The sequence below is a fragment of the Trichosurus vulpecula genome, chromosome 2 (genome assembly GCF_011100635.1).
Source record: "Trichosurus vulpecula isolate mTriVul1 chromosome 2, mTriVul1.pri, whole genome shotgun sequence".
NCBI classification, from domain to species: Eukaryota; Metazoa; Chordata; class Mammalia; order Diprotodontia; family Phalangeridae; genus Trichosurus; species Trichosurus vulpecula.
In genome coordinates this window covers 70,927,136-70,953,340 of record NC_050574.1, presented here as the reverse complement: position 1 = coordinate 70,953,340, position 26,205 = coordinate 70,927,136, and the positions used below count along the sequence as shown (strand labels likewise).

General features: G+C 45.4%; 1 protein-coding gene across 1 annotated transcript; it reads left to right on the top strand.

Annotated features, from left to right (window-relative positions):
• Positions 1 to 243: 243 nt before the first annotated feature.
• On the top strand, positions 244 to 26,205 carry HDAC1 (histone deacetylase 1). The gene is made up of 14 exons (XM_036745304.1): positions 244 to 327; positions 8,363 to 8,475; positions 10,316 to 10,433; positions 14,191 to 14,265; positions 14,780 to 14,918; positions 15,372 to 15,513; positions 16,688 to 16,780; positions 18,925 to 19,033; positions 19,405 to 19,545; positions 21,283 to 21,391; positions 21,492 to 21,622; positions 22,065 to 22,217; positions 22,835 to 22,883; positions 25,344 to 26,205. Exons 1-14 carry the CDS (start codon positions 279 to 281, stop codon positions 25,369 to 25,371), a joined length of 1,449 nt encoding a protein of 482 aa, XP_036601199.1. The 5' UTR covers positions 244 to 278; the 3' UTR covers positions 25,372 to 26,205.

Sequence of the window (26,205 nt, the reverse complement as noted above, 5' to 3'; positions counted from 1 at the left end):
ATGCATTGTGGTACAGTCTGCGGCCGGAGGGCGCCCCCCAGCTTCCACGCGTGGTACTGCCGGAGACTCTCCTGGCCGGCTTCTTTTCCCGGCCTCCTAGTCCGGAGCCAACTTCCGGGGTGGGGATGCTGAGGTGTGATTGGTTGTCGTTTCGTTAAGCCTGGCCTTCCATTGGTAGATGAGCGGGGAGGGGGCGGGCGGAATGAAGGGGACCGCGCCCCCTCCCTCAGGTTGGACGTAGTGCGGCGCCGCGGGCTGGTGCGAGGGTGCGAGGCAAGATGGCGCTGACTCAGGGCACGAAGCGAAAAGTCTGTTACTACTACGACGGTGAGTGCGGCCGGCTCGGGGTGGGGAGGCTTGAGGGGACCAGACTGAGGGGAGGGGAACCGGAGGGGACAGACCTGGGAGGAGGGGACCCTGAGAGAACAGTACTGGCAGGAAGGAAGCCTGGGGGACTGGAAGGAGGAGAGGGGACCAAGGGGACAGGACGGGGCGGGGGGAGGGAGTCTGGGGGAGAGGAGGCTAAAGGGAGGGGAGGCTGGGGGGGCAGGACTAGGGGCAGAGGATCCTGGCGGGGGGGAGGGGAGACGGGGTGGCAGGACTAGGGGGGAGAGGAGCCTGGCGGGGGGGGAGGGGAGACGGGGTGGCAGGACTAGGGGGGAGAGGAGCCGGGGGGGGGAAGGGAGACAGGGGTGCAGGACTAGGGGGCAGAGGACCCTGGTGGGGGGGGAGGGGAAACTGGTGGGGGGAGGGGAGACGGGGGGGGCAGGACTAGCGGGGAGGGGAGCTGAGGAGGGGAGAAGATGGGGGGGCAGGACCAAGGAGAGGAAACGGGGGTCAAAATTGGGAAGTAGAGGAGCCTGACCGGGGGGGGGCGGAGTTGAGGTGGAGGGGAGGCTGGGGGAGCAGTACTAGGGGGTAGAGGAGCTCGGCGTAGGGGGGGAAGGAAACAAGGGGGGAGGCAAGGCTTGAGGGGGATAGGGAGCCTGCGGGGGGCGGGGAAGAGAGGGGGGCCTGAGGGAGACTTAAGGACTAGCTGGGGGGAGGGGAGTGAGGACTGGACTGGGGGGAGGGGACTGAAGAAAGGACCGGGGGGGAGGGGACTGGAGAAACGACTTGGGGGAGGGGACTCGAGAGAATTGGGCTGGGGGAGGGGAGCCTGCCAGGAGTCTAGGACTGGGATGGATGATGGGAGGAGGGGAGCTTGAGGGGACTGGAGTAGGGAGGGGACGGGGGGGGGGGCCCCCCGCAGGGGAGAGGTGGGTATTCAAGAGGCCGAAACTCCCCCCCCCCCGGGCAGGAAGCGGGGAGGGTCTGTTTAGGAGGAGTATCCTAGGAGTGTAAGGGGAGATGTCTAAGTTATAGATTTGGAAGAGGAATTAGGCTGGAGAAAAGACATAATGGGGGCTGGTGTGAAATGCAGCCGTTGAGAGCTCTAGCCTAGCTGAAGGCATGAGGCTTCTGTAGAATGGGGGGAAGGAAAGAAAACTCCAGAAGTGCATTTCATACTTCTATTCAGGAATCATTCCCCCTCCTATTTATGGAAAATATTGGTTTGTGTTTCAAAGGACCAGCTATTAAATACTTCTTAACTTGGTTGACTACTTCTTCCTTTGGAATCCTAGAGACATTGTGAGTGACTGGTCAGGGCTGTTCAGCATTTTGTTCACCCCTCAGCTCTTGTGATGAGGCCCCAACAGTCTGTCTCCCCCATGACTGGCCCTGGACTTGGGTAGTAGCACCTGTTGCAGAGAGATACAGTTTTGAGGGATGGGAGTGGCTATGTGTTGATGTACAAGCCTGGATTATCCCTGGGAGCTCTTAGACCCTTTACTTCCTAAAACATTGAAAGAACACTGGACAAGGAGCCTGGATCTCTACTAGCTTAAATGTGTGAGCATGGTAGATACATCACAATTTCTTTGGATCTCAGTTTCCTGGTCTTTAAAATGAGTATGGATTGCTGCGGGTGTGAATGGATGTGAAAGCTCATTGAAGAATTAAAAAACAAGAACAAAAAACCCCAACCCCCTAAAAGGGTACTTATCCTTATTTTTTAAGTACAGATAGTACTTACAGTAAGCTCATAATAAATGCTTGGTAACTTTCATATTGTGAGATAAATTAAATTTCTGACAGTTCTTCCTTTCTCCGGTCTTGAGTCAGTAAGTAGCCCAGTGCATCTAAGCCAGTTCAGATACCTGTTCTCTTCATTCTCTTGTGCTTCTCCCTTTCCAGCTTTGGAGTTCTAATCCAAATAAACAGTTTTTGCTCTTAGATGGGGTGTGGCAGTCTAATTTCCCTCTGGACCCTCTCTAACTTTTTGGCCTCCTGTATAGCCTGTCTTCTACTAGAATGTAAACTACTTGACAGTGGGGTGTGTGTGCATGTTCCATACTTCTGTATTTGTATCCTCTCATTTTGCTCTCTCTCTCTCTTTTTTTCTCATCCTGAAAGGAATGCTCCTTGGCTATAAATGATGATAATTACGTGGACCCTACTATGTACCATGCAGCACTGCGCTAAGCATTTTACAATTATTACCCCCTTTGATCTTCACAGCAGTTTTTCCAGGAAGGATTACTATCCTCATTTTACAGTTAAGGAAACTGAGAGGTTAAGTGACTTCCCTGGCATAATGCAGCTAGTAAGTGACTGTGGGAGGATTTGAATTCAGTTCTTCCTGACTCTAGGCCTAGCTCTATCCACTGTACCACATACTAGTTACTTTCAGAAGAACCCCTTATTCAAAAATGGGGTTCTCTGGAGGCTTGGGTCAGTCTTATGCCCGGGATAGGAGAACTCAGGGCAACTGGGAATATTTTATTTAGTTAAATTCAGCAAGTATTTATTAAGCTTGATATGCCAAGCACAATACAAGTCCAGAAACAAATGAAAAAAATGAAGGTTCCCTTAAAGGGATTACTTTGGAGGTGGGAGCAGTGCCATGTGCATAAGTAAATTTAAAAATACAAACTAATGGAATAGGACAACTGATAACTGGGGAACTGGGAAGGACCTCTTAAGAGGCAACCCCTGAGCCAGACTTTGAGGGAAACTTGGGTTTCTAAGGGGCATTGATGGGAAGGGAGAACATTCCAGTCACAGGACAACCTGTGAAAGGCACAGAGGCGGGAGATTTTGTGGTGTTGGGTGTTCAGAGAACAGCAGTCCTGCCAGTTTGATGGCTACAGGGATAAGTATTGGACCTGTAATTTCACTGGTATGGGGTATATTTCTCCCTGGTGAGAACATGAGTCCTCGTGAGTTCTTTAAATGCAAAACAAAGGAGTTAGTATTTTTATCCTAAAGGCAAGAGGGAACCAGTGAACCTTCTTGAGCTGAGGCTTGACTAGTTCAGACCTATGTTTTAGGAATATCAGTTTGGCGGCTGTGTGGAAAATAAGTTAGAAAGGGGAAATCCTAGAATCCAGAAGACCAGTTAGAAAGCCATTGCAATAATTTGGGGAAGAAATGAAGGTCTGAACTAGGTAGGATGGTTGTGCCATGAATGACTTGACCACTGACTATAATTTCCCCTTGAGGGAGAAAGAAGGGATGGAACAAGGAGAAAGGATTCATACATTTTCTTTTTTATTATTATTAATTTATTTATTTTTAGTTTTAGTTTACAACATTCAGTTCTCAAGTTTTTGAGTTTCAAATTTCCTCCCCCTCCCCACCCAAGATGGCATGATCCCATATAGGTTCTGTATATACCTTCACACTAAATGTTTTCACAGTAGTCAAGTTGTAAAGAACTATGACCAATAGAAAGAAGAAAACAAAAAGAAAAGAGAGCAAATAGCTTGCTTCAGTCTGCATTCAGACTCTGTAATTCTTTCTCTGGATGTGAATCGCTTTTTCCATCATGAGTCTTTTGGAGTTGTCTTGGAACCTTGCATTGTTGAGAAGAGCCTAGTCTATCAGTTAGTCATCACAGATATCATGTCACTGTAATCGTGTGTAAAATTCTCCTGGTTCTGTTCCCTTCCACTCAGCATCAGATCACATAAGGCTTTCCAGGTTATTATGAAGTCCGTATCTTCTCCATTTCTTATAGCACAATAGTATTCCATTACATTCATATACCACAATTTGTTTAGCCATTCCCCAATTGATGGGCATCCCTTTGATTTTTAATTCTTTGCCACCACAAAAAGAGCTGCTGTAAATATTTTTGAACATACAAATCCTTTTTCCCACTTGTATGATTTCTGTGGGATACAGCCCTAGAAGTGGTATTGCTGGGTCGAAGGGTATGCACATTTTTATAGCCCTTTGGGTGGATTCATACGTTTTCAACCTGGATGTTTGGAAGTATGGTGGTATCTGCAACAGAAATAGGGAAATTTGGAGGTTTGTGTTAGGGGAAGGGTGAGATAGTAAAGATAGTAAGTTCTGTTTTGTACATGGTGAATTTGAGCAGTTTAAGAGACATCTAGATGAAGACGTCCAGCAGGCAGTTGGTAATGTGGGACTACCAACCATTTGAGGCAACTAGGTGGCTCAGTGGATATAGCACTAAACCCAGAGTTAGGAAGACCTGGGACTAATACTAGCTACACGACCCTGGGCAAGTCATTTAACCTCCATTTGCCTTAGTTTCCTCATCTGTAAAATGGGGATAATAATAACTCTTTATAGGTTCGTTTTGAGGATCAAATGAGAAAATACTTGCAAATCATAATGCCTGGCAACACAGAAGGGCTTATTCCCTTTCAGTATTCCCTGAACTTGGGGGGACTGAAAAGATGGCTGAGAGAAGAGGGCCCAGTCCTGATCCTTAGGATACACCCATGCATAGGAGCAAAACATGAATGAGAATTCTGTACTTTAGCGTATGAATAGGGCCAATTAGACCTGTAGGAGAAACATGAGAAACACAGCAGACTACTAATCAGGAGGAGAGAGGACCAGCTGTATTAGGAATGTAGAATTTATGATTTCAAAGAGAATCATATACATGTCTGAACGGTTCAGAACCGCAGGATAGAAGGAATTCCCTAAGTAGAAGGCAGAAGAATCAAAGCATTTATTCAAGCTCCAAAGTAGCAGACCCACGAACCAGCGTCCCCATTTTGATATCTTGGTCAAGAGCTTCCAGGCCCGATAAGTCTGCCTCACAAGAGTAGCCAGGAGGCCACAGAAAAACATGATGGCATTAAACCAAATCATATTCATGCTTCCCCTCTCCGGTGAGATTACCCACTGGCCTCAAGTTCTTGCTCAGCACTCCTGGGTCCACTCGAGGGTCGGGTCGGCTCTGCCACTGGCAGCTCCTGCTTCAGCTTTATCTTCAGCTTCGGCTGTAGCTGTCTCTGGCTCCAACAAAAACTCAATCTACAAGCTGTCTTCTCTCCTCTTATAGAGTTTTTGACATCAAGTGTCATCTGAATGACCAGAGCTTAGGCTCTGGTGATTGGTTCTTGAGTTGGCCCCTCCCCTTAGGACCCTGGGAGGTTCACATCTACATAGGTTAACACCTAATAGTAAGGCATGGCTCTTGGAGTTAGCACCTCCCCTTAGCCAGCCCCACCTTGGGCCCCACCCCAGTCACCAATCCACACCCACATAGGTTCCACACCTAATGGGGGTTTGGGCCTGGGGCTTAGCACCTAGTAAGGGTTACTCAAAGAAAACAAAGGCCATTTTGCTTACCAATACACCAGCAACAGCCACAGAAACTTCGGAGACATCAGTAAGTGCAGTTTGAATTGAATACTGAGCTCAGAAGTCAGATTGCAAGGATTCAGAATCATAGATTTAGAGCATCCTCCTCATTTTACAGTTCAGGCCTGGAGAAGTTGTGATTTGTTCAAGGTTACATAGCTAGTAAGTGACTGAGGCAAGATTTGAACCCAGGTTCTCTGACTTCAAAGCTAGTGCTCTTTCCACTCTACTGTTGATGAGAAGGTAGAAGGTGGAAGAGTGTAGATAAAGACATCTCTAGTAGGAGTTTAGCTGGGAGAGGGAGGAGATTTAAGGTAGTATGGGGATCAAGTGAAGCTTTTTTAAGGATGAGGAGACCTGGGCATGTTGTAGGCAACAGGGAATGATTGAGTGTTTAAGCAGAAATTGAAAAGTGGGGCGGAGAGGTGGTGCAAGGTTCTGAAGGAGAGGGTGGGAAATGGATCCAGAACACAAGGGGATAATTGCACCCTTGCATAGAAAAGAATGACTAGATGAATTGTAGAATCCAGAAGGGGAAGCTCAGGATGGATGGTTGCAGTAAAAGTTTGAGATGTTCTCAGGAGGAGGCTGAATGTAGGTGGCTTCAGGAGAAAGTGTAGGTTTGGAATAGACTTTGGGAAGAGTGTAGTAAAAGTAATAGCTAGCTGGGAACTGTCGTAGTTAATAGTATAATATATACTATAAGGTAGCACTATATAGTGCTTTTGAGGCCAGCAGCTTATATGACTTAACCAGGGTCACATAGCTGGTAAATATCTGAGGTAAATTTGAATTCAGGTCTTCTTGACTCCAGGTCCAGTGTTCTATCCATTATGTCACCTATGCTTTTGATACTTAAAGGGAAGAGTACAGCTGTGAAAGTCTAGTTGAAATAAGATATTTCTAATTGGCCCAGCACAGTTCCTCCAGCAGTATTCAGTACCACTCAAATATATGTGGATGGAGGGAGTAATTTAGGGTTGGACTTTGGAAAGGGATAAGGCAGAGGAAAAGGATTCAAAAGAAGTTGAACTGGCTAACTAGGGAGTCAAATTCTGGAAGGGAGGGGGAAAATTTTAAGTCTTGAAAGCTGTGAGAGGCAGGGTAAGGTGTGCTGGTGAGTTCAGAAAATAGGTTTGGGGAGGATGAGGCCCTGGGAGAGACTGGAGAAATTCCTTTAGAAGCAATTTCAGAATTCTGAGTCTTGGGAAAAGGAAAGATGAGATAAAGTTGATTTAACGGATGCCTGGATGTTTGAGGAGATTCTGCACGTAAAAGTTGGGGCTAGAGTTGGGAGGACTGGACCAGATACTGAACTACTCTAAAGGGAGAATAACCTAGAAGCATGCAGAGTGGAGTGGACAGAGTCCAGTTTCTGGCCTCTATAAAGGAAGGCTTTGGGAGGAGTTTGGTACTCCACCCCTCTAAGAGAAACTGAGATGGTATCCAGATTAACTGTTTGGTGATGGAGTGGAAAGGTGCCTGCAGCAGATGCAAAGTGGATCAGATGTAAAGTGCTTTGCATCCTGTTGGGAGTGGAGAGTTTGGCCTCTTAAGTACCATAGATTATCATGCCCTTCCCAGTGGCTGTGTTTCAGGCTTCTGTTCTTAGTTATTTGTTTGCCATCCTCCTTGGCAAAGGTGGAAGAGTTGGGGATGGCCTAAATGTGTGGCTACTCCTGGTTGATTTACTCATCCTATCACCTGTGCTGGCTGCTATGCCTCAACCCTTGCTTTGATGGTTTGATTCCCTTCCATCCCTGTAACCTGTCTCTGGAATTTGCATCTGAATGGCTCTCCCAGACCAGGTCTTTAATTCCTTTGCTCTGGAGTGTCCCGGAAACCTCTGAGTCCCACCTTTTGACATTTAAGCTGTGTGGCTAAAAGATATTGTCCATATGATCTGAGTTCTACAAAAGATCAGCGTCCTGCTGTTGTCTCCAGGAGACTGTAGGCATATGAGACAGGTTCCTAGATAAATAGACTGAATTTGGGGGGCTCTAAGAAGTGGCAGGATAATGCAGACACTCTCATAAAAAGCCTTCATAAAAAGTCTAGGGTTGAAGACATGGAATCATAAGCATAGAGGACCATCTACTACCCTTAAAGTATTCTGTATCTTTGGCATTGTCTGTGTCAAATAAAAATTGTGCTTGCCATCTGCTGTCATTCAGAAGAGTGGTCCAGACAGAATTTATATTGCTTTTCTGCATAATTAGTTGTTCTTTTAAGATTTTGGTGAGGTCTGAGAGCCTAGGACTGGGATAGTCTCACGAAGGCCCTGGAGCCTGGCCATATTGATTTGCCACTATTGATTGGAACAGGTCCCTAGAGGAACTTTGCAAGGACCCTGACCCTTCATAGAGGGATTCTGCTGTCTATGGAAATGCACTATATGAGTTGGCATCTGTGACTTTTGGTAGCTGCAGAGCTTACTTAGTTTATTGCAGAAGACTTTCTGGGCTGAAAGGACCCCTTCAGATTCTGCAGAGAGATTCTGGTCTTATTTTTCTTAGCTGTAAAATGATGGGGTCTGATTTAAATCATTTGTCAAGTGCCTTCCAGCTCCATATTTTTCTTTGGTACTATAAACTTAACCCCATAGCAGGGACTTCTTTAATTCTGCCAGGACTGTAAAAATAATAAATGTCTTATCTTTCTGTCACTGAAATTATGACTTCTTCCTCAGGGGATGTTGGAAATTACTACTATGGGCAGGGCCACCCAATGAAACCCCATCGAATCCGAATGACTCACAACTTGCTACTAAACTATGGACTCTACCGGAAGATGGAAATCTATGTGAGTTTGGGGGTTGTTGGTTTATATAAATCCTAGTTCTCATTGGAAACTGCTTTAATCCCTTTAATAAACTGAGAGCCCAGGATTCACATGCCCAAGGGAGTATATTTCCCTGAGGGGGAAAAAAAATTGACCACATAGATTGGGATAATCCTTACTTGAACTGTCTCAGTTGCTCCTTTCCTTCTGGCCCACTAAAAAGCTGGTCACTTAATGATTTAAGCACTGGAGTTTCAGTTTGGGTAGTTTGGGGATGTGAATTCATATACCCTCTGGGTTTCACCCAACCTGGTATTATCCTCTCTTAACTTAGCCAGGTCAGGTCATTCTGGTTCCTAGTCTGGTGCTATGGAAAACCCTCAGCCTGAGGCTCCAAATAAATAATCCAGTTAATAAAAATATTCAAATACCCCAAGTAAAAGTGGTCCCCAAGGGATTAAAAAGCAGTTCACCAGAAGATAAAAGGTAAAGGGTTTCACCATCTAGAAGGTTAGAAGTAACTTTTCTGAGATTTTTCTCTCCTTGGCCTGAGTTCTAGAGCTGATTATATCTTCCTTGCCCAGAGCACTCACATATCTATCCACCTGGGACAGAATTAACTCAGACTGCTCTCAGATCTGCTCCGTATCTTCTTTGCTCACAACAGGCACCTCCTGGTATTGTGTGTGTTGGGGGGAGGGGGGGATGGTTCAGCTTCAGCCTCCCAAGTTCCACCAGTAACTTGGCTCAGGACAAGTAGAGGACAACTGTGCCTGTTCTGGGGAATTGCTGATGAGTCTTTGGGAGGAGGATGGTAGAGAAGTAGACAAGGCACTAGAGAACTTAGGCCTGGAAAGCTTTAGCCCACCAGAGAAAAGACAGCTGGAACAGGTTAGGTGGGAGTAATTGTAGCAGTGAAAAGAGTTTTGGGAGAGTGGGGAGCAGAGGGGCCCTCAGTTCAAACTTCAGATAAAGAGCAATCATGTGGGAATGTTAGGGAAGGAGAGGTTGTTCATCAGAGAATACTAAGACTTCTGGTGACTCTGTCCTACCAAATTAAACCTAGACTTTTCAGCATCTCATTCAAGGGCTTGCCTGTTAGCTCCCCTCTGTCTCTCCAGTCTTCTCTCCACAGTAATCCCCCATAGATCTCCTTCCAGACATGTCAGGCTTGTCCCCATTCTGCCCCAGCACACAGCAAGCTCATTTAGCTCAGCGCTGTACAAGTTTCTGGTAGACAGAAAAGATGAAGTAGGATGCTTCCGTCATGGAGTTTATAATCTAGTAAAGGTTGATGGGGGTACTACACCTTTATAAGTAACTTAAGCACTTCCTCAAGTGCTTTTGGAAAAGGTAGAATCCCTGGAAACTAGAGATCTTGGGACACTTCCTTGAGATGGCATTTTTTTTAATGGTAGAAAGGGAGGGGAGGGGGTTATTCTGGGCATAGGAAACAATGTGGAGAAAAAAAGCATGGAGGCAGGACAGTATAGACTAGTCCAGGTTAATTAAGCTAACCTTGGCTTTTGAGGGTTTCTCTGGCTTGGAATGTCTCAGAGGAAGCTGACTGCCCAGGTCCACCTCTTCCAGTAAACTTGCCTTTGTCCTTCCAGTTGTTGATGTCCTCTTTCTTCAGCAGTGCTGCAGCCTTTACAGCCCATAGCACAGGCTTTATTACTCACTTCTAATCACTTCCATCATTTCTTGCATGTTAGTTCCATCTGTCCAACCAGACTGAGCTCCATAGAGGCAGACACTCTTAGCCATCTTTGTATTCTCCTTGTACATAGCAAGTGCTCAGAGACCTGAAGGAAAGGGAGACTGATGACAGTGTTTATCCTCCTTTGTTTGCTCCTTACAGCGGCCCCACAAAGCCCATGCAGATGAGATGACCAAGTACCACAGCGATGACTACATTAAGTTTTTGCGTTCTATCCGTCCTGATAATATGTCAGAGTACAGCAAGCAGATGCAGAGATGTAAGTCTACTCTGAAACCTTTGCCCAGGTTCACCTGGGCAAAGCTTGGCTCACTCAACTGGCTGACTAGAGGGTGGCATTAGACTCTGCCAAAGAATTTTTCCCACCAAAGGGACAGGGACTGGGTCTCTTTCATTGGTACGAGGAGATCCTGGTTGAAGGATCGAGTGATTCCGTGACTTGCTCAGAGTCACAGAATGTCAGAGGTGGGACATGACCCAAGACCCTCCTAGCTTGGAGGTCATCTCTTTTGTGTCCACTGTCATGCTGTGTCTCTTTCCCACCATGTGCTGAGTTATTTCTTTGATTTGTAAATAGCAGTTTATAATTTACCTGTTCTTGTTCTCAGCACTGTTATAGAACAGCTCTGATCTTGGGCTTCAGTTTTCTTCTAGTCACTACGTCTCCTTCTAGCTAAATGATTTTAAGTTCTGTAGTTGATATTAGTGTCATTGGAAATCAGGTAGCTCCACGCTGATGGTGGCCTCAGTCTGAGACACTACTTCTCACAAGTGAGGACGCACTTTACATCAGTTGGGTGGAGGGGGGATTGCCCAAATTTTAGCAGATACCTCATCCCAGGTATTCTTAGAGGTTATCCCCTTCATATCCAAAGACTTGGTGTGATAAAATTGATTAGCTCACATTTCTGTAAAGATTTAAGGTTTATAAAGCACTTTCCTCACAATAGCCCCATGAAGGTAGGTGTTGAAGAGCATTGCTGACCCCATTTTATAACATAAGATGATTTGCCAGTGGTCACGTAGTTCATTGAATGTTAGAGTCAAGATTTGAACCCAGATCTCCTAACTCCCAAGCATGCTGTCTCAGTAAATCCAGAGTTGTTAGGCTGTCTCATTTAATTTCACATTAAGGTCCAGTGAGATTTAACAGAAAGGGTATGCATGACTTAAAAAGACTTTGGTTCAGGTCCCAGCTTTTCTACTTACTGCGTGCCCTTGGGTCAGTTTTCTGAGACGTAGTTTCTTCATCTGTAAATAGGAAGACTAATGTATCTATTGCCTACCTGACGTTGCTGTGAGAAAAGTACTTAGTAAACTAAAAAATGTTTAGAAATGTAATCACTTTTCTTGACATAGTGGCAGTGTAGAGAAGAGTGCTGTGCTTGGAATCAGGAGACCTGGGTTCAAATCCCAGCTCTGAGCCTCTGCTGCAAAGACAAACGGTAATAATACCCTACCTACTGCATAGAGTGATGCTGAAGAAAACATCTTGTAAGACCTTAACATGCTATAAGTGTGACTTGTTGATATTATTTTGTGCTTAATGCTAATAATTTGTGATCACTTATGGAGCAGTAGGAAACCTGTCATTTTGCTGTATCACCATTTACAGCAGAAATCTATGCGCAGGTCCTTGATCAGATGGAGGGTCTCAGGCAGAGTGCTATTAATGGCACCATGGACATCTGGGAAAGCTGAAGGCCTTTGGGGTTCCAAGGACCGTAGGCTCTTTAGTTGTCAGGGTCTGTGGCCATAGGGGACACCTGGGCCGACTAAACTAATGGCAGGCACAGAGCTGAAACTGGAGCAGAAACAGCTTCTATATGAATCGTCCCGATCGTCTCTGTGTATGTCCTCCACCTATTCTTAATCATTTAGGAAGTCCTTGCCATGGGCCTTTCTCAGCCCTGGAGAAATGGCCCCCCCTTTTGGCTTCACCAGTCTACTCACTGGGTTCATGCCGCTCCAGGAGGTGTTGCTCTGGTGAGATGTTTTTTGAGAATGTTTGATGGAGCAGATGCCAGCCTTTCCTTCACCTGTCTCTCTGGGCTGGATTTTAACAGTACCACTAGTAAGTAACAAACTGCCTATGGGATATTAAGCTGCTGCTATCACTGGAGCTTTACAGTGCTTAGAGTGGGTGGATGCCTTGAGGCTCCTACTTCCTTTTCCAAGCAAATTTTCCTTACCTTAGCATACTGACCTAGCTGACCAAGTAGAATTCAAACCCTGCCCTGGCAAGTCACCTAACCTATGACCTTCTGTTTCTTTATTTGTAAAATGGGGACCACTCCTCTGTGTAATGAATCCCTTTGGCAGTTTGGAAAAAACTATGGACCTTTCCTTAGAAGAATGGTTTTTAATAAAATTAAAGGAAATGCTGGGTTTCAGATGTAATTTTCCCCCCATCCCAGTTCAAGGACTCCCTGAAATCTTTGGAGCTTCACAAAGCCCTGGTTAAGAACCTCTGTTCTGCTCTCTTCATTGTGAAGCCCCCCGTAGATCCTGTGTGTGAGTGCTTTATTGCACTATACAAGTGCCCAGTATGCTGATGAAAGTGCCTCTTCCTCTCCCAGAGCATTAGCAGTGTAGGATGTAGTACTGGTGGGGTAGTAGGTGGGTTCCAGTGCCAGCTTTGCCATCGACTCTCCTCAGTGATGCCTAGAGGAGCTTTGACTAGATGGTCCATCCCTAAGGGCTTTTCTACTGCTCAAATTCTATGATGCTGGGGTGTTGTTTTTTTTTTAAATGAAAAAAAAAAGTCCCATTTCCTTTGCCAGGCATTTGCCTGTTCCCTGACTTCTTTGTGCTGGTGCTTGGAGTCTGAGCAATAAGGAGATTATTACAACACTTGAACCTTATTTGGCCAGCTCCCTGAAGGAGGAAATAGAACGGAGTTAACTGCCTTTGTGTAAATAACCTGGACTGTGAGAGACCAAAGTTCACACTGATAGAACCTGGTGGCGTTTGCTCCAGGGTGCAGGGGAAAGCTACCAGTCTTCTCTCTAGTCTCCTTGGAGATGCTGCCCCTCTTTGGAATACCTCTGTTAAGGATAATTCCCAAAGGTAGTTTGTGGTTCAGGCCAGCGCATCTTTTAGTTAACTTACCTTTTGGGACATTAGCCCAATGCTTATTTGATCCAAAGCAGGGTGGTCACCCTTTTCCATTTCAGAGGGCTAGCTTGATATACCAAGTGAGTTGTTGGTGACTAATGTGCTTCCTCTTTCTACTCACTCCCTTTCTGTTCCATGCATATATTATTTGCATATTTCTGCATCAGTTTTTTACAGTTCTTTACTTAGATCTGATGTTAAAACTTACTCTCTGGTTGTTATTTGTGAGAAGACAGCATGGTGTAGTGGTGGGAACATTGGATTTTAATCAGTAGTCCTGGTTTTGAATCTCACTTCACGAGCTGTATGGCCCATGAGCAAGTCACTAAAAGATCAGTGCTTTAGTTTCCTCATCTGTAAAATTGGGATAATAATACTCGAACTCTGCATCATAGAATTGTGGTCAGGAAGTTCTAAACAAATGTAATTGCCCCTTGTAGTGAGTAGTGATGATCTCTGCTCTGCCCATCTCCTGGGCTGGGAGAATCACATGAGGTAGTATGTACGAAAGCACTTTGAAGAAGTACAAAGTAATACCCCAGAGCCAAGGGAGAGGTACATGGGGCAGACGAAAGGGTATGGGATTCCCTGTTCTATAGAATACATATGGTATGTTATTTGTTGTTCTCACAGTTCATTTAATGCATGTCTAACAAGTGAGAAAGAGACCTAAATCCTAGGATTCCTTTCTTGTTGGTTAGTCTGCAAAGGATTATGCTTCTGAGATTGTCCTTCTGCACAGGAGGCCCAAGACTTGCTCTTCCTTGAATGTGTAGAAGTGGGGAACCTAGTCTTGGACCAGAACCTGAGTTTTTCCTCAACGATGGAGAATCATATCTCTTAATGAAAAGTCGAGGGGAGGTCCTAAGGATTAACTTTGTCCCTCGCTCTCTTTCAAGTTAACGTTGGTGAAGACTGTCCCGTGTTTGATGGCTTATTTGAGTTCTGTCAGTTATCCACCGGTGGATCTGTAGGTAAGGAGCCTCTGTCCCTCCTTTCAATGGCCTGGCTGTGATAGAACAGAGATGGCTGGAACTGACCTCTTAGACCTGGGCCGTGGTAGTAGTGCCTTGCCTTCATCAGTGCTTATGTTAGGATATCCAGAGTGTTGTTTGGGCCCGACCACCATTTGGTCACTGACAGCCATGTCTCCCTTAGACATCTATGAGCCATGAGATGCATTTTAGGGAGAATCTGATAATTATTTTCAAAGGGCATTAGAGCTCAAAAGCTTTTATTCTTACAACTCTTATCTGGAATTGATTTGTATGTGGGGCCTAGACCAGGGACAAGTAGAAGTTTACTTCCCGCTATATCCTAAACTTATCTGCACTGTAGTGAGATTGGGGTGGAACTCTCGCTGGTTGGGAGTTCAGTTGTTTGGTACAATTATAGCTTTGGCTTCCTGGTGTCCCGGGAGGTGGGATGGGGAAAGAAGAGGCTGTTCAGGGAGCTTCCTGCCTGACAAGGTCTTTTCCCTCCTTGCAGCAAGTGCGGTGAAACTTAATAAACAGCAGACGGACATTGCTGTGAACTGGGCTGGGGGCCTGCACCATGCTAAGAAGTCTGAAGCTTCTGGCTTCTGCTATGTCAACGATATTGTGTTGGCCATCCTGGAGCTGTTGAAGTATGTTCACCCTCATATCCTTGGGTGTGGGGGCACCTTAGTCCAGCCCTCTGTCCTGCTGTGCAGAATTCCTTAGTGTGCTTCCTTTAGAGTACAGTGACAGGGAAGGTGCTGGTGGATGTCTTCAGTCACTCATCAGAGTGGTGTGAGTCTAGAAGGAGGCTCAGGGAGTGACTCAGAAACACTTCTCCGACCCCAGGTTTGGAATTTGCCGGTGTGGCCTGACCTGGTCCTATCAGATCAGATATTGGCTCACTCACTCTCTTGGCTCATTCCAGCCTCTGGACACAACCAACTGCTCTTCCTTCCTTTGTCATCCTCACCATTTAACCTTTGTGATTAGAGATCCTTGAGGGAGGCCACCAACCTGGTAAGCAGGGACATAGTGCCCTGTGCTTGGGGTACCTTATTCCCACAAGTGCCCTAGGCCCCCTGACCTGCTTCTGATCCTAGGTACCACCAGAGGGTGCTGTACATTGACATTGACATTCACCATGGCGATGGCGTGGAAGAAGCTTTCTACACCACAGATCGGGTCATGACAGTGTCCTTTCATAAGTATGGAGAGTACTTCCCGGGAACGGGTGACCTACGGGTGAGAGCTCCCTCCTGGCAACAGCCAGCTCTCTTCCGGCTCTAACTCTCGTACCTCATATTACTGTTTTCTCTTCCACTGTTTAGAGCTAAGCACTTCAGCTCAGCCTGGTGCTCCCACTACCAGCTGTAGCTCTGTAGTGGGGATGGAGGGGGGTGCTCCAGTCTATCAACTGGCATACAGCATGTCAGCAAAGGCTGGTTTGGGGCTAGAGTTGGCATTTCCAGATGTCCTGTGAGTGTTAGGTTTTGGTGACAAGCAAGTATGAAAATAAATGGAATAAAAAGGATACCATTTGCTGTCTCCCCTGGCCCTGAGCAATAAGGTGCCACCTATAGCTACTTCATTCGCTGGCAGCACAGCTATTTACTGCAGTCAATATGGGACAACAGACATCTGGTTCCTAGAGTATAGAACCATCTAAAATCGTGAAGTTCTTTGGAAGATGGCACCAACCCCTCTTCTCTCTTCTCTCCTTCCTTTCCTCTCTCCCCCCTAGTTCATCAGGAGAAAATCCTTAGAAGGGGAAGCAGGTGTGGATTAGTAGAAGAGCACTGGATTTGAATCCTGACAATGCTACTTTACCACCTGTGTGACCCTGTACCAATCACTTCTGAGCTGAAGTTTCCTAATCTATAAAATGAGTGGGTTGAACTGAATGATTACCTAAGGATCCTTCTAGCTCTAAATCCCATGAGCCCACAGAGTAGGGGGCACTCTGAGAATGATCTTACAGGTAGGCCCTAGAAATTGTTGCCTGGCCCCTAGCCCTAAGAGACAATTGTCATGATAACCTTCCAATCAGGAGTGTGGGGCGGGACGTGATGTGCTGTCTGTCTACTGATCACATGGATCTGTGTCTATCCCAGAGTTGTGGCAGTTCTATCTATAGTGGCCTTGTGCCTGCCCAGGGATAGATCTTTTGCTGATGTGGTCATTGTGAATGATGAAAAGGCTTGATAGTGATGTTTGGGACCATGCTTTTTGAGGGGTGTGGTGGCGGGAGTCACTTGATACCAATTCTATCCCTTTATACTACTTTCAGTTGAGCTCTACAGTTTTGGTTAATCTTGTTCTTTCTTTCCAAAGTTCTGTTTCTCTTTTTCCTCTTGAGCCCTTGGCTTTCTCTTCCTCTATCTTCAATTCATTTTACTTTGATGTCCCTTTTAACCAGGACATTGGAGCTGGCAAAGGCAAATACTATGCTGTCAACTACCCGCTTCGAGATGGGATTGATGACGAATCTTATGAGGCCATTTTCAAACCAGTGAGTGTCATGCCCCTATCCAGTCTAGCCCCTTGAGACCAAGACTAGAGGAAGATGCTGTGGCAACACACTGTGGCTCTGAGAGCCCATTTCACTATTGCTGGGTGTCTGGAAGAGGAGGACCTGGTACATCTTAACTCTAGGGGGTAGGCTAGGAGATACTGATGATTACTGAATAGGTCATCAAGCACCCGCCATGTGCATATCCCTGTTGTCATTGCTGTGAGGGCTAGAAAGATGTGTAGCATTTGACCACTGCCCTCAGTGGTGGAGTGTTGATAAATGTCCAGTCGGTTGTGTAAGACAGTACTATATAGTACTATAAGTACTATAAGTTCAGAGGAAGGATATCTTAGAGAGGAAGCTTCCTGGTTGGGAAAGGCTTCTTGGGAGGAACTGGGCCTGAGTTCTGAGTCTTTGGGTAGGCTTGGCAGGACGGGAGAGACAGTGTGAAGTCAGGACAGACTAAGCAAAATTTCATTTCAGCAAACCTTCATTCCTGCCCTATTCAAGTGTGCAATCTAATGTCAGTAGCATTTATTAAGCACATACTGCGTGCTAGGTAAACAAAGAAAGACCACCCTCGTTCCTGCTTTTGAGGAGCTCACTGCCTGATGGAGGAGACACCATGCAAGCAATGTATGAAAAGATGTATACAAGATAAATTGGGGGTGGTCTCAGAGGGAAGGAACTAAGATTGAGGAATTAAGGAATTATGCTTTATTTCAGAACATAGGACTTTAGTTGAAACGGTGAAGGAGATGAGGAGGGTCCCAGGTATGGAGTGAAAGCACTCAGTTAGGCGGGAGTGTTCCGTTCGAGGAACAGCACTGAAGCCAGCATCACTGGATTGAAGAGTACAGGAGAAGGATTAAGGTGTAAGAAGATTGCAGAGGTAGGAAAGGGCTAGGTTATGAAGGACTTGAAAGCCAGATAGGATTTCCTATTTGATCACGGAGGTGATAAGGAGCTATCAGAGTGTATTTAGGGGATGACATGGTCATGTGCATTTTAGGAGGATCAGTTTGGTGGCCTAGTGGAAGATGGATTGGAATGGGGAGAGATGTGAGGTGGGGAGACCAGCCCAGCAAGCTAGCTGTGTACTGTGAGCTATCATAGCCCAGGTAGAGGTGCTCAGGGCCTTCATCAGGTTGGGTCCAAGTGTCAGAGAAACAGGAGGGGGCAGTGTTTGAAAGAATTTGAACAACAGCATTTGACAACTGATCGGGTATGGGGGCTGAGAGTGAGGAGCTGAGGACAGCACTGAGGTTGTGTGCCTGGGTGGCTGGGAGGATGTTGCAGCCCTCAGCCGTAATAGGGAACTTAGGAAGAGGGGAAGGTTGGTGGTGGGGCAGGGGGAGAAAGAGTTCAGATTTGGACTTGTTGGGAATTACAGTGGTCTACAGGACATTCAGTTTTACATGTCATAGGAGATGTGAAACTGGAGGTCAGCAGAGAGATTAGGTCTTGACCTATAAACCTGAGAATTATTTGTATGGAGATGATAATTGAATCTGTGGGAGATGAAATAGCATAGAGGAAGAAGAACCAGGACACAGCTTTGGAGGGAGGAATCCCCCTGGGGGGTTATTAGGTGTGGGGCAGATTGAAGATCCAGGAAAGGACATGGAGAAGAAACAGTGAGACAGGAGGAGAGCAAGAGAAAGCAATGTCATGAAAACCTAGAGAGAAGAGGGTATCATTGACAATGTCAGAGGCTACAGAGAGATCGAGAAGGTTGGCTATTGAGAAAGGGCCCCTAGATTTGGCCTTAAGATTTTGTTAGATTGGATTGCAAGCTTGTTAGTCATTTTGGAGAGAATAGCTTCAGTTCAATGATGAACTGAAGTCGAGTGTCAGGCTACAAAGAGTTAAGAGACAAAGAGGAAAGGAAGTGGAGACACCTTTTCTTGGAGTTTAGCTATAAATGAGAAGAAAGATAGAGGACAATTGCTCTCAGGGATAGATAGATAAAGTTTTTGAGGATGGGCATGTTTGCAAGCAGCAAAGAGACATCCAGTAGGCAGGGCAAGATTGAAGAGGAGTGAGGGTAAGGGACGGTCATCTTGCTGCAGCTCTAAATCTTATCCTTGACCACAGTGTGGTTATCTCAGCTTAGTGGTGATCCAGGCATGTCTTTTCAGGTTATGTCGAAGGTGATGGAGACCTTTCAGCCCAGTGCAGTGGTCTTGCAGTGTGGCTCTGATTCCCTGTCTGGAGACCGATTAGGTTGTTTCAACCTTACCATTAAAGGTAACCAGAAGGCGAGGTCAATGCTGAGTCCTACTGATGCTGCCCAATCTGTCCCTCATGCTTGGAATGCATTCCTTTAATACAGCTTCTACAAATTCCTGGTTTCTTTCAGAAGTTCAGATCAGATACCACATGCTACACGAAGCCTGTCCTCACTCCTCTTAGTTACTAAGACAGTCCAAAACCTCACAGTATCTTCCATTTATCCTATGTCTATTTCGTATATACTTAATGATTCTGTTCTTGTCTCCCTTGATAGAATATAAGTTCCTTGAGGGCAGTCTATTTCATTTTTTGTGTTAATATCTTCAGTCTTAGCACCTACATACATAGGTACTTGGTAAATGTTTGTTGATTTCTGCTCTACCTAGGCCATGCCAAGTGTGTGGAATTTGTCAAGAGCTTCAATCTGCCCATGCTGATGCTGGGAGGGGGTGGCTACACCATCCGCAATGTAGCCAGGTGCTGGACATATGAGACAGCTGTGGCCTTGGACACAGAGATCCCCAATGGTAAAACTGAGTTTGGGCTGATGAGATGGAACCTGGGAGGACAGGTCTGGTTCATATTTTCCCTCTGCAGCCAATTAACCTCCTGTGGGTTGTTACCCATCTAGGACTGTTCCAAGGTTTCACAGCCTTTATTCCTACTTTATTTGACAAGAGTGGCAGAGCTGAGTTAGAATCTCAGCTAGGATCATTACTTGCTATGTGACCTTGGGTGTCTTGGGTGTGGTAGAGCAGAAGGTGCCCTGCATTTGGAATCATTTGGATTCTCAGTCACTTCACTTTATGAATTTGGGAAAGCTATTTAAACGTGGGCCCTTCTAACAAAAAGGGAGGAGGGGAAGGGTTGGATTAAATAATTTTGAAGTTTTATCTCAGCTCTGTATCCCATAATAATGAGCCCCAGATTTCTTATCTGTAAAAAAGGGATAGTAAATACCAGTACTATTTATTTTAAGGCTTGTTCTAAGGAGAAAAGCATTTTAAAACTTTAAAGCAGCGTATAGATGTGAATTACTCTTTAATCTGCTGAGCCCCTTTTCCATTTTCTCCCCCTGTTTTGTAGAAGAGAAAACTCTGAGACCTGAAGTGGGAAGCTAACTAACCTAAAAAACACAGTGGGTTAATTAAGGCCTTTGGCCTTCAATGCAAGTAGTTTCCCATCACTGATCCTATGACCTGGGACCAGTGATTCCCAACTTTTTTTTTTGTTCTTTGAACCACCCTTTCAACAATGAAAATGTATTGTGAACCTCCAGGGTAATTTAATATGCTGCTCATAATATTCATAAGCAATTATTTAGTGCTAAGGAACCATTAAAAAAAATTTTAGCCTGAACCCCTAAGACCAGTGATGTCAAATTCCTCAAATAGAAATGGATTCCTGTAGGCACAAATTAACTTAGAAAACTATAAAGTAACATTGTCTGTGTTTTATTTTTATTTATTTTGTAAAACATTTCCTTTACATTTTAATCAGCCATGCTGGCCAAGTTTGATACCTCTACCTTAGACCATTATCTTGAATAAGCCATCTGATAGAGAAGCAGGAAGTACTGACTGGATATAGGGAGTTGTTGATTAGAAATGTGGGCTGGTTTTTTTTGTTTGTTTGAGGGGAGAAGGCAGGGCAATTGGGGTTAAGTGACTTGCCCAAGGTCACACAGTGTGTCAAGTGTCTGAGGCTGGAGTTGAACTCAGGTCCTCCTGGCTCCAGGGCCAGTGCTCTACTCACTGTGTCACCTAGCTGTCCCAATTAGAAATTTTTTTTAACATTTAACATTAGGAATTTTCAGAAGTGGGTGACCTGAATCACATACCAGACAAACAGTCTTAAAAGTCAGGGATAAAGAGAAGTAAGTGTGTAACATTGCAGCATGATGCAGTTAACTGAATGCTAGATTTGGTATCAGCTCAGTGAAGATCTCAGCTCTGTTACTTTCTACCTTTGTGACCCTGGGCAATTCACTTAACTCCCTGGGCCATAATTTCCTCTTCTACAAAATGAGGCAGTTGAATCTCTGACTAAATTTTAGACTCTTTTTTTGACTACCGGTGTGGTCTCTTGGGGCAGCTTCATTGAAAAGCTGGAGCATCCTCAGACCTGCCACCTGCCTCAGTCATCACCTCATTCATCCGTTATTCTGGAGAGGGCATATGATTTGCTCAGTTTCATGGGAGCAGCAGACAATCCACATCTTCTGACTCCTGTCCTCTCTCCTCTGTCTCAAAAACTTTCAACAGAACTTCCCTACAATGATTACTTTGAATACTTTGGCCCGGATTTCAAACTTCACATCAGCCCATCTAACATGACAAACCAGAATACCAATGAGTATTTGGAGAAGATCAAGTGAGTGCTTCCTACCTACAGTTTGACCCCCCACTTATTTGGGCCATCCCTCCCCCAACTTTCTGACACAGAATTTGGCTTGCTTTTCTTGGGCCTTCAGGCAGAGGTTGTTCGAGAACCTCCGGATGTTGCCACATGCCCCTGGTGTTCAGATGCAACCCATTCCTGAGGATGGGATACAGGAGGACAGTGGGGACGAGGATGAGGAAGATCCTGACAAGCGCATTTCAAGTAGGTTTCTGGAGGATGGAGAATGATGTCTGGAATGAGCGAGGAGGGAACCTGGTGACAGTGCAAAGTACATTGGGTTTGGAAGCAGAAGGGCCTGCTACTAGGGTTATTCAAAGGGCAAGTCACTACTTCTCTTAAGTAAAATTTCTGAAGTTCCTGTCAGTTCTTATTGTATGTGATTTTGTGGATAAATTTGTTTTTACATGTCCTTTTACCTGAAATGATGCCTTATGTGCGATGCAGGGATCTAGCCTGTTGTCTAGTTTGTGTAGCCACAGGTTGAAGAGTCAGTTCTTTTACATCCCCTCCCCAGTGGTCAGGAGTCTTCATCCTAGCTTGGATCCTTCAGCTGAGGAGAGGAATTGATGTTTGTTAGGCTTGCTTGCTTGGGCCAGAGGTGCCGCATAACTTCATGCCTGTGGTCTCTGCTTTCTCCCCTCAGTATGCTCCTCAGACAAGCGAATTGCTTGTGAGGAAGAGTTTTCAGACTCAGATGAAGAAGGTGAGGGTGGTCGAAAGAACTCAGCCAACTTCAAGAAAGCCAAGAGGGTCAAAATGGAAGAGGAGAAAGATCGAGAGCCAGAGGAGAAAAAAGGTGGGTTGGTCCTTGGGTAAAACTTCTAGTGCCTGAGCTCAGGGGAGAGGGGTAGTGTAGAAGGGACGCGGCAGACCCATCAGTGCCTAAGGGCCTCTGCAGGGCTGCTTATGCCTCTTGCCTCTTCCCTGAAGTGTCAGGGCCCACAAAAGAACAAGAGCTGACTTGTAATCCAGCTGGGCTGACTCACCTCCCATCAGATCCCCCCCGCCCCCCAAGTTTGTTGATGTGACCCATCTCCCCATAGCCAACAGTGACTCTTACATACCACCCAAGCCCTTTTCCTGCCACCTCATACTTCCCAGGGGGGCCAGCTCCTCTCAGCCGCCCAGAAAACTAGTCAAACCAGTTTGTCCTTGGGTCTGGTCCCTCCAGCACTGGGCACCAGCAGCCTGTGGAGCTTGGGGGAATACCTGTCCTTTGGGCTGACCCAGCTGTGCCCAGCAGGGAAGTGAACATAGACCTCTGTCTGGAATATGCAGGAAATAATATTTTCCCCTAATCTGGTCTGGTTCTAGTACTGTCCAGGTGATGGTGGGTGGGCTAGGAGAGTACTGAGTTGGAGAAAATAGGACAGTGGAACTGCCATTTGTTATCCCTGAAATCATTTGTTTCAGAAGCAAAAGAGGAGGAGAAGACAAAGGAAGAGAAACCTGAAGCCAAAGGGTGAGTGAAGAGTTGGGATGGGGGGTGGGGGTCCTATTTCTAAAAATGTCCTGGCCCTCCTTTGACACATAATGAAGGGGAACCTTCATTATGATTGACAAGAAGGTCCTTTAATAGATTACAGGCAGTTTCTTGCTTTATGCCAATTCAACTTTACATAAAGAATTCTGAAAGAAATCCACATTGCTCCCTGCCCCCCCCCCCCCAAAAAAATTACAAAAATGCCTTAATGCAAAGCAGATGTGGGCAGTGTGAACTATGGTGGGAAGCTGAGAAGCATCTCTAAGTCAGTTCCCGCCTGTCTGCAGACATTGAGTGATAACTGTGCCTCTCTGTGTGTTCAGTAGTGAGCCTTCTGTTTTCACCAAGGCTGGTGGCAAACTTGTTCTTGAGGGGAAAAGCAGACCATGTCCTAAGCATAGGCTTAGGACTTAGAAATGAAAATAATTAGAAAACATGAAAGAGGCCCCAAATTGTCTTTGATAGCATGTGAGCTTAGTTTTTGTGGTGTCAGCTTGTGAACACCATAGTAAAGGATGAGACCGTGCTTGCATGAAGTTGGCTATTGAAGGTGCTGTTCTGGAAATGTGGGTAGAAGACCATACTCACATGAATATTCCTTTAAGCTTGATGACAATTCAAACCAAGGCTCAAAGCCTCTTTGAAGATTTAAAGGTAAAGTACCCTGAAGGAACACAGGTATTTACAGCAAGCAGTGGTTGGTTTGCACATTTTAAAAAGTCATTCAGAATTTCATAATGTACAAGTGTCAGGAGAGGCTGCTAGTGTAGATATTGAAGCAGCAAAAAGTAATAGATGAAGGTCCCCACTTGGTAGAGCAAATCTTTAGATGAAACCAGCCTATTTTATCAAAGAATGCCATCTCGAACCTACATTTCTGTGGAGGAAAAAAACTATGCTGGAGCATAAAACTTGGAAAAAAGTTACTCTTCTGCTTAGAGAGCGCATCTGGTATTGCAAATTAAAACCTGTTCTTGTGCACCACTCAGAAAATCCTAGAGCGGGGTGGGGAACCTGCAGCCTTAAGGCCACATGTGGCCTTTGGAGTCGTAAGTGCAGCCTTTTGACTGAATCCAAACTCCAAACAAAGATTTGTTCTGTAAAATTGGGATTCAATTAAAAGGCCGCACTTAAGGATGTAGAAGGCCACATGTGGCATTAAGGCCGCAGGTCCGTCCCCCCCCCCCCCCCCCCCCCCGTGAGTATCGAAAGGAATCAGCAAGGCAGCACTACCTGTGAATTATCTCACTAACCCAAAGGCATTGATAACTTTATCATCTTTGAACAATGGTGTATGCACTGTTTTGAAGTCAAGAAGTTTTGTAATGATAATGGCATTCCTTTCAAGAATCCGTTTTCATGTTATTCTATCTTGGATGATTTTAATGAAAATGTAGAAGTGGTCTGTCTCCTCCTAACACTACCTCATTATTATAGCCTTCAGGTAAGAGAGTGATTGGTAATTTGAAGGCATATTATTTACGCACTACTTTTACCCAAGCAATTGCAGCTTTGGATGTAGGTAAGGACTTGCCATAGACTTCTGAAAGCCCTATAATATTTATCATGCAATCTGGAATATTGCTAAGGCATGGGAAGATGTAACAGAAACACGTATGAAGGGAAAAAGTGCCCACAGTTCTCTTCCCAATTCTCTTGGGATTTGACATGGATGAAATGTTTGAAGAAGTGAGTAACAGGATTGTAAAATTAGCACGAGAGTTGGAGCTAGAAGTGGAAGAGAATGATGTGGAGGAGTTGGGTGAGTCTCATGGAGAAAAACTGTCTAATGAGGATCAGATTGAGCTGCTAGCTGCCAAGATGCAGAAGAAAGGGGAGCTGTGGAGCCCCAGGCCAAACCAAAAAGGGCCACGGCCAAACAGCTGGCAGAAGCATTTCGTCATTTGAGTGAATTTTTTTTTCTTGTATTGAAAAAGTGGATTTAAATACCTCAAGATTAAAAAATTCAGAGACTGGTTAAGGTTAATACTGCTTGTTATCCTCAGATAAAAGGGGGAAAGGAGAGCCCACCACCCACTGTCCAAACATCTGGGTAGCTTGTTGGGGGGAAATGCACAGTCACCAGTGATAAAGGTACAGTGGCTGGAAAGAGCAATGTACTGCACATCTGGGTTAATGTGACAATTCTGTTTATTATGGTACTGTATTTAATGTGTCTGCATTTTATTTAGGACATTTTGTGAGTTGTGATGCTATTATTTTGTGTATGCCTTTATTATATATAGTCTAAGTAAAGTGGTGAGTAGGGACAGATTTGCATTCCTCTTTCTGTAGACATTTTTGGAATGGTCCTAAAGCAAGAACTGTCATTAAATAAGCAGATCTGCCCTGCCTATCTGCCACCTGGAGATCTCATGGGCTTAGTATGAAGTTGACCAATCATGTCTTTCTAACCCTGGTTCTATTCCTATTCCCTAGGGTGAAGGAGGAGACCAAGTCTGCCTGAGCTCTCCAGCTTTCCTTGGGGCCTGCTGCCCATACCTCCTTCCAGTTTCCTTACCCCTACACCCTCAGAGTTTATATTTTCTATGTCTCTCTATTTATATATAATTATATGAGATAGAACAGTCCCCAGAACACAGGAACTAGGGGTTTCGCTGTTGGCTGCCCAATCCAGTGCCTTTGTTGCCTTGTACACCTGAGTCCCAGGCAGGTGAATCCATTTCTTCCCTCCCTGTATTGTTTTAACGCAACCCTTTGCCTGACTTGCTGTTTAGGGCCTGGGAGCATTTTTCTGGCTGGGTTATTTTAAGATGGCATAGGACATATTGCCATGGGTGGCTGGGTTGGGTAGCCTCCACAGCCCCCTTTTCTCTCCCTGCGGGCCTTTTTTATTCCTCTAAATCGAATTTGAAACTCAGTGAAGTTTTTGCAAGAATGACAGGTGATGTGTGTGTTCAGCTTCCTCTGGTGGTTCCTGTATAGATCCAGGTACTTAGCCAACCACCTTCCCTGTCTTTAGGTGAAGTAAGTTAGCAGCTGCTCCTAGGTGCTATGCCTAGTTCCCAGTCTTATGGGCATGTTACAGGGATGTGCCTTCTTGCTTGGTTCACCTATTTTGTTTGCCAGGGGGGCACCTTGTGCTCCCATACCTCAGCAGACTCTAGGCTAAGGGCTCTTGGCTGCCCTTTCAAATAGTCCTCTTTTCTCCCTGGCTAGGAACCCACCAATGTCGACTGGGTTGTGAGAGTGGTCTAGGTTGGGATCTATGGTGTGGTTTCCATTTTGAAATTATTTTGTTTTTTTGAAGAACCTTTGTAATAAAACTGGTACATTTTTA

Coding starts and splice junctions, on each gene's coding strand:
- HDAC1 (XM_036745304.1), top strand. CDS start 279: ATGGCGCTGACTCAGGGCACGAAGCGAAAAGTCTGTTACTACTACGAC. Junction 328..8,362: donor AGTCTGTTACTACTACGACG/GTGAGTGCGGCC, acceptor CTTCTTCCTCAG/GGGATGTTGGAAATTACTAC. Junction 14,919..15,371: donor GCCATCCTGGAGCTGTTGAA/GTATGTTCACCC, acceptor TTCTGATCCTAG/GTACCACCAGAGGGTGCTGT.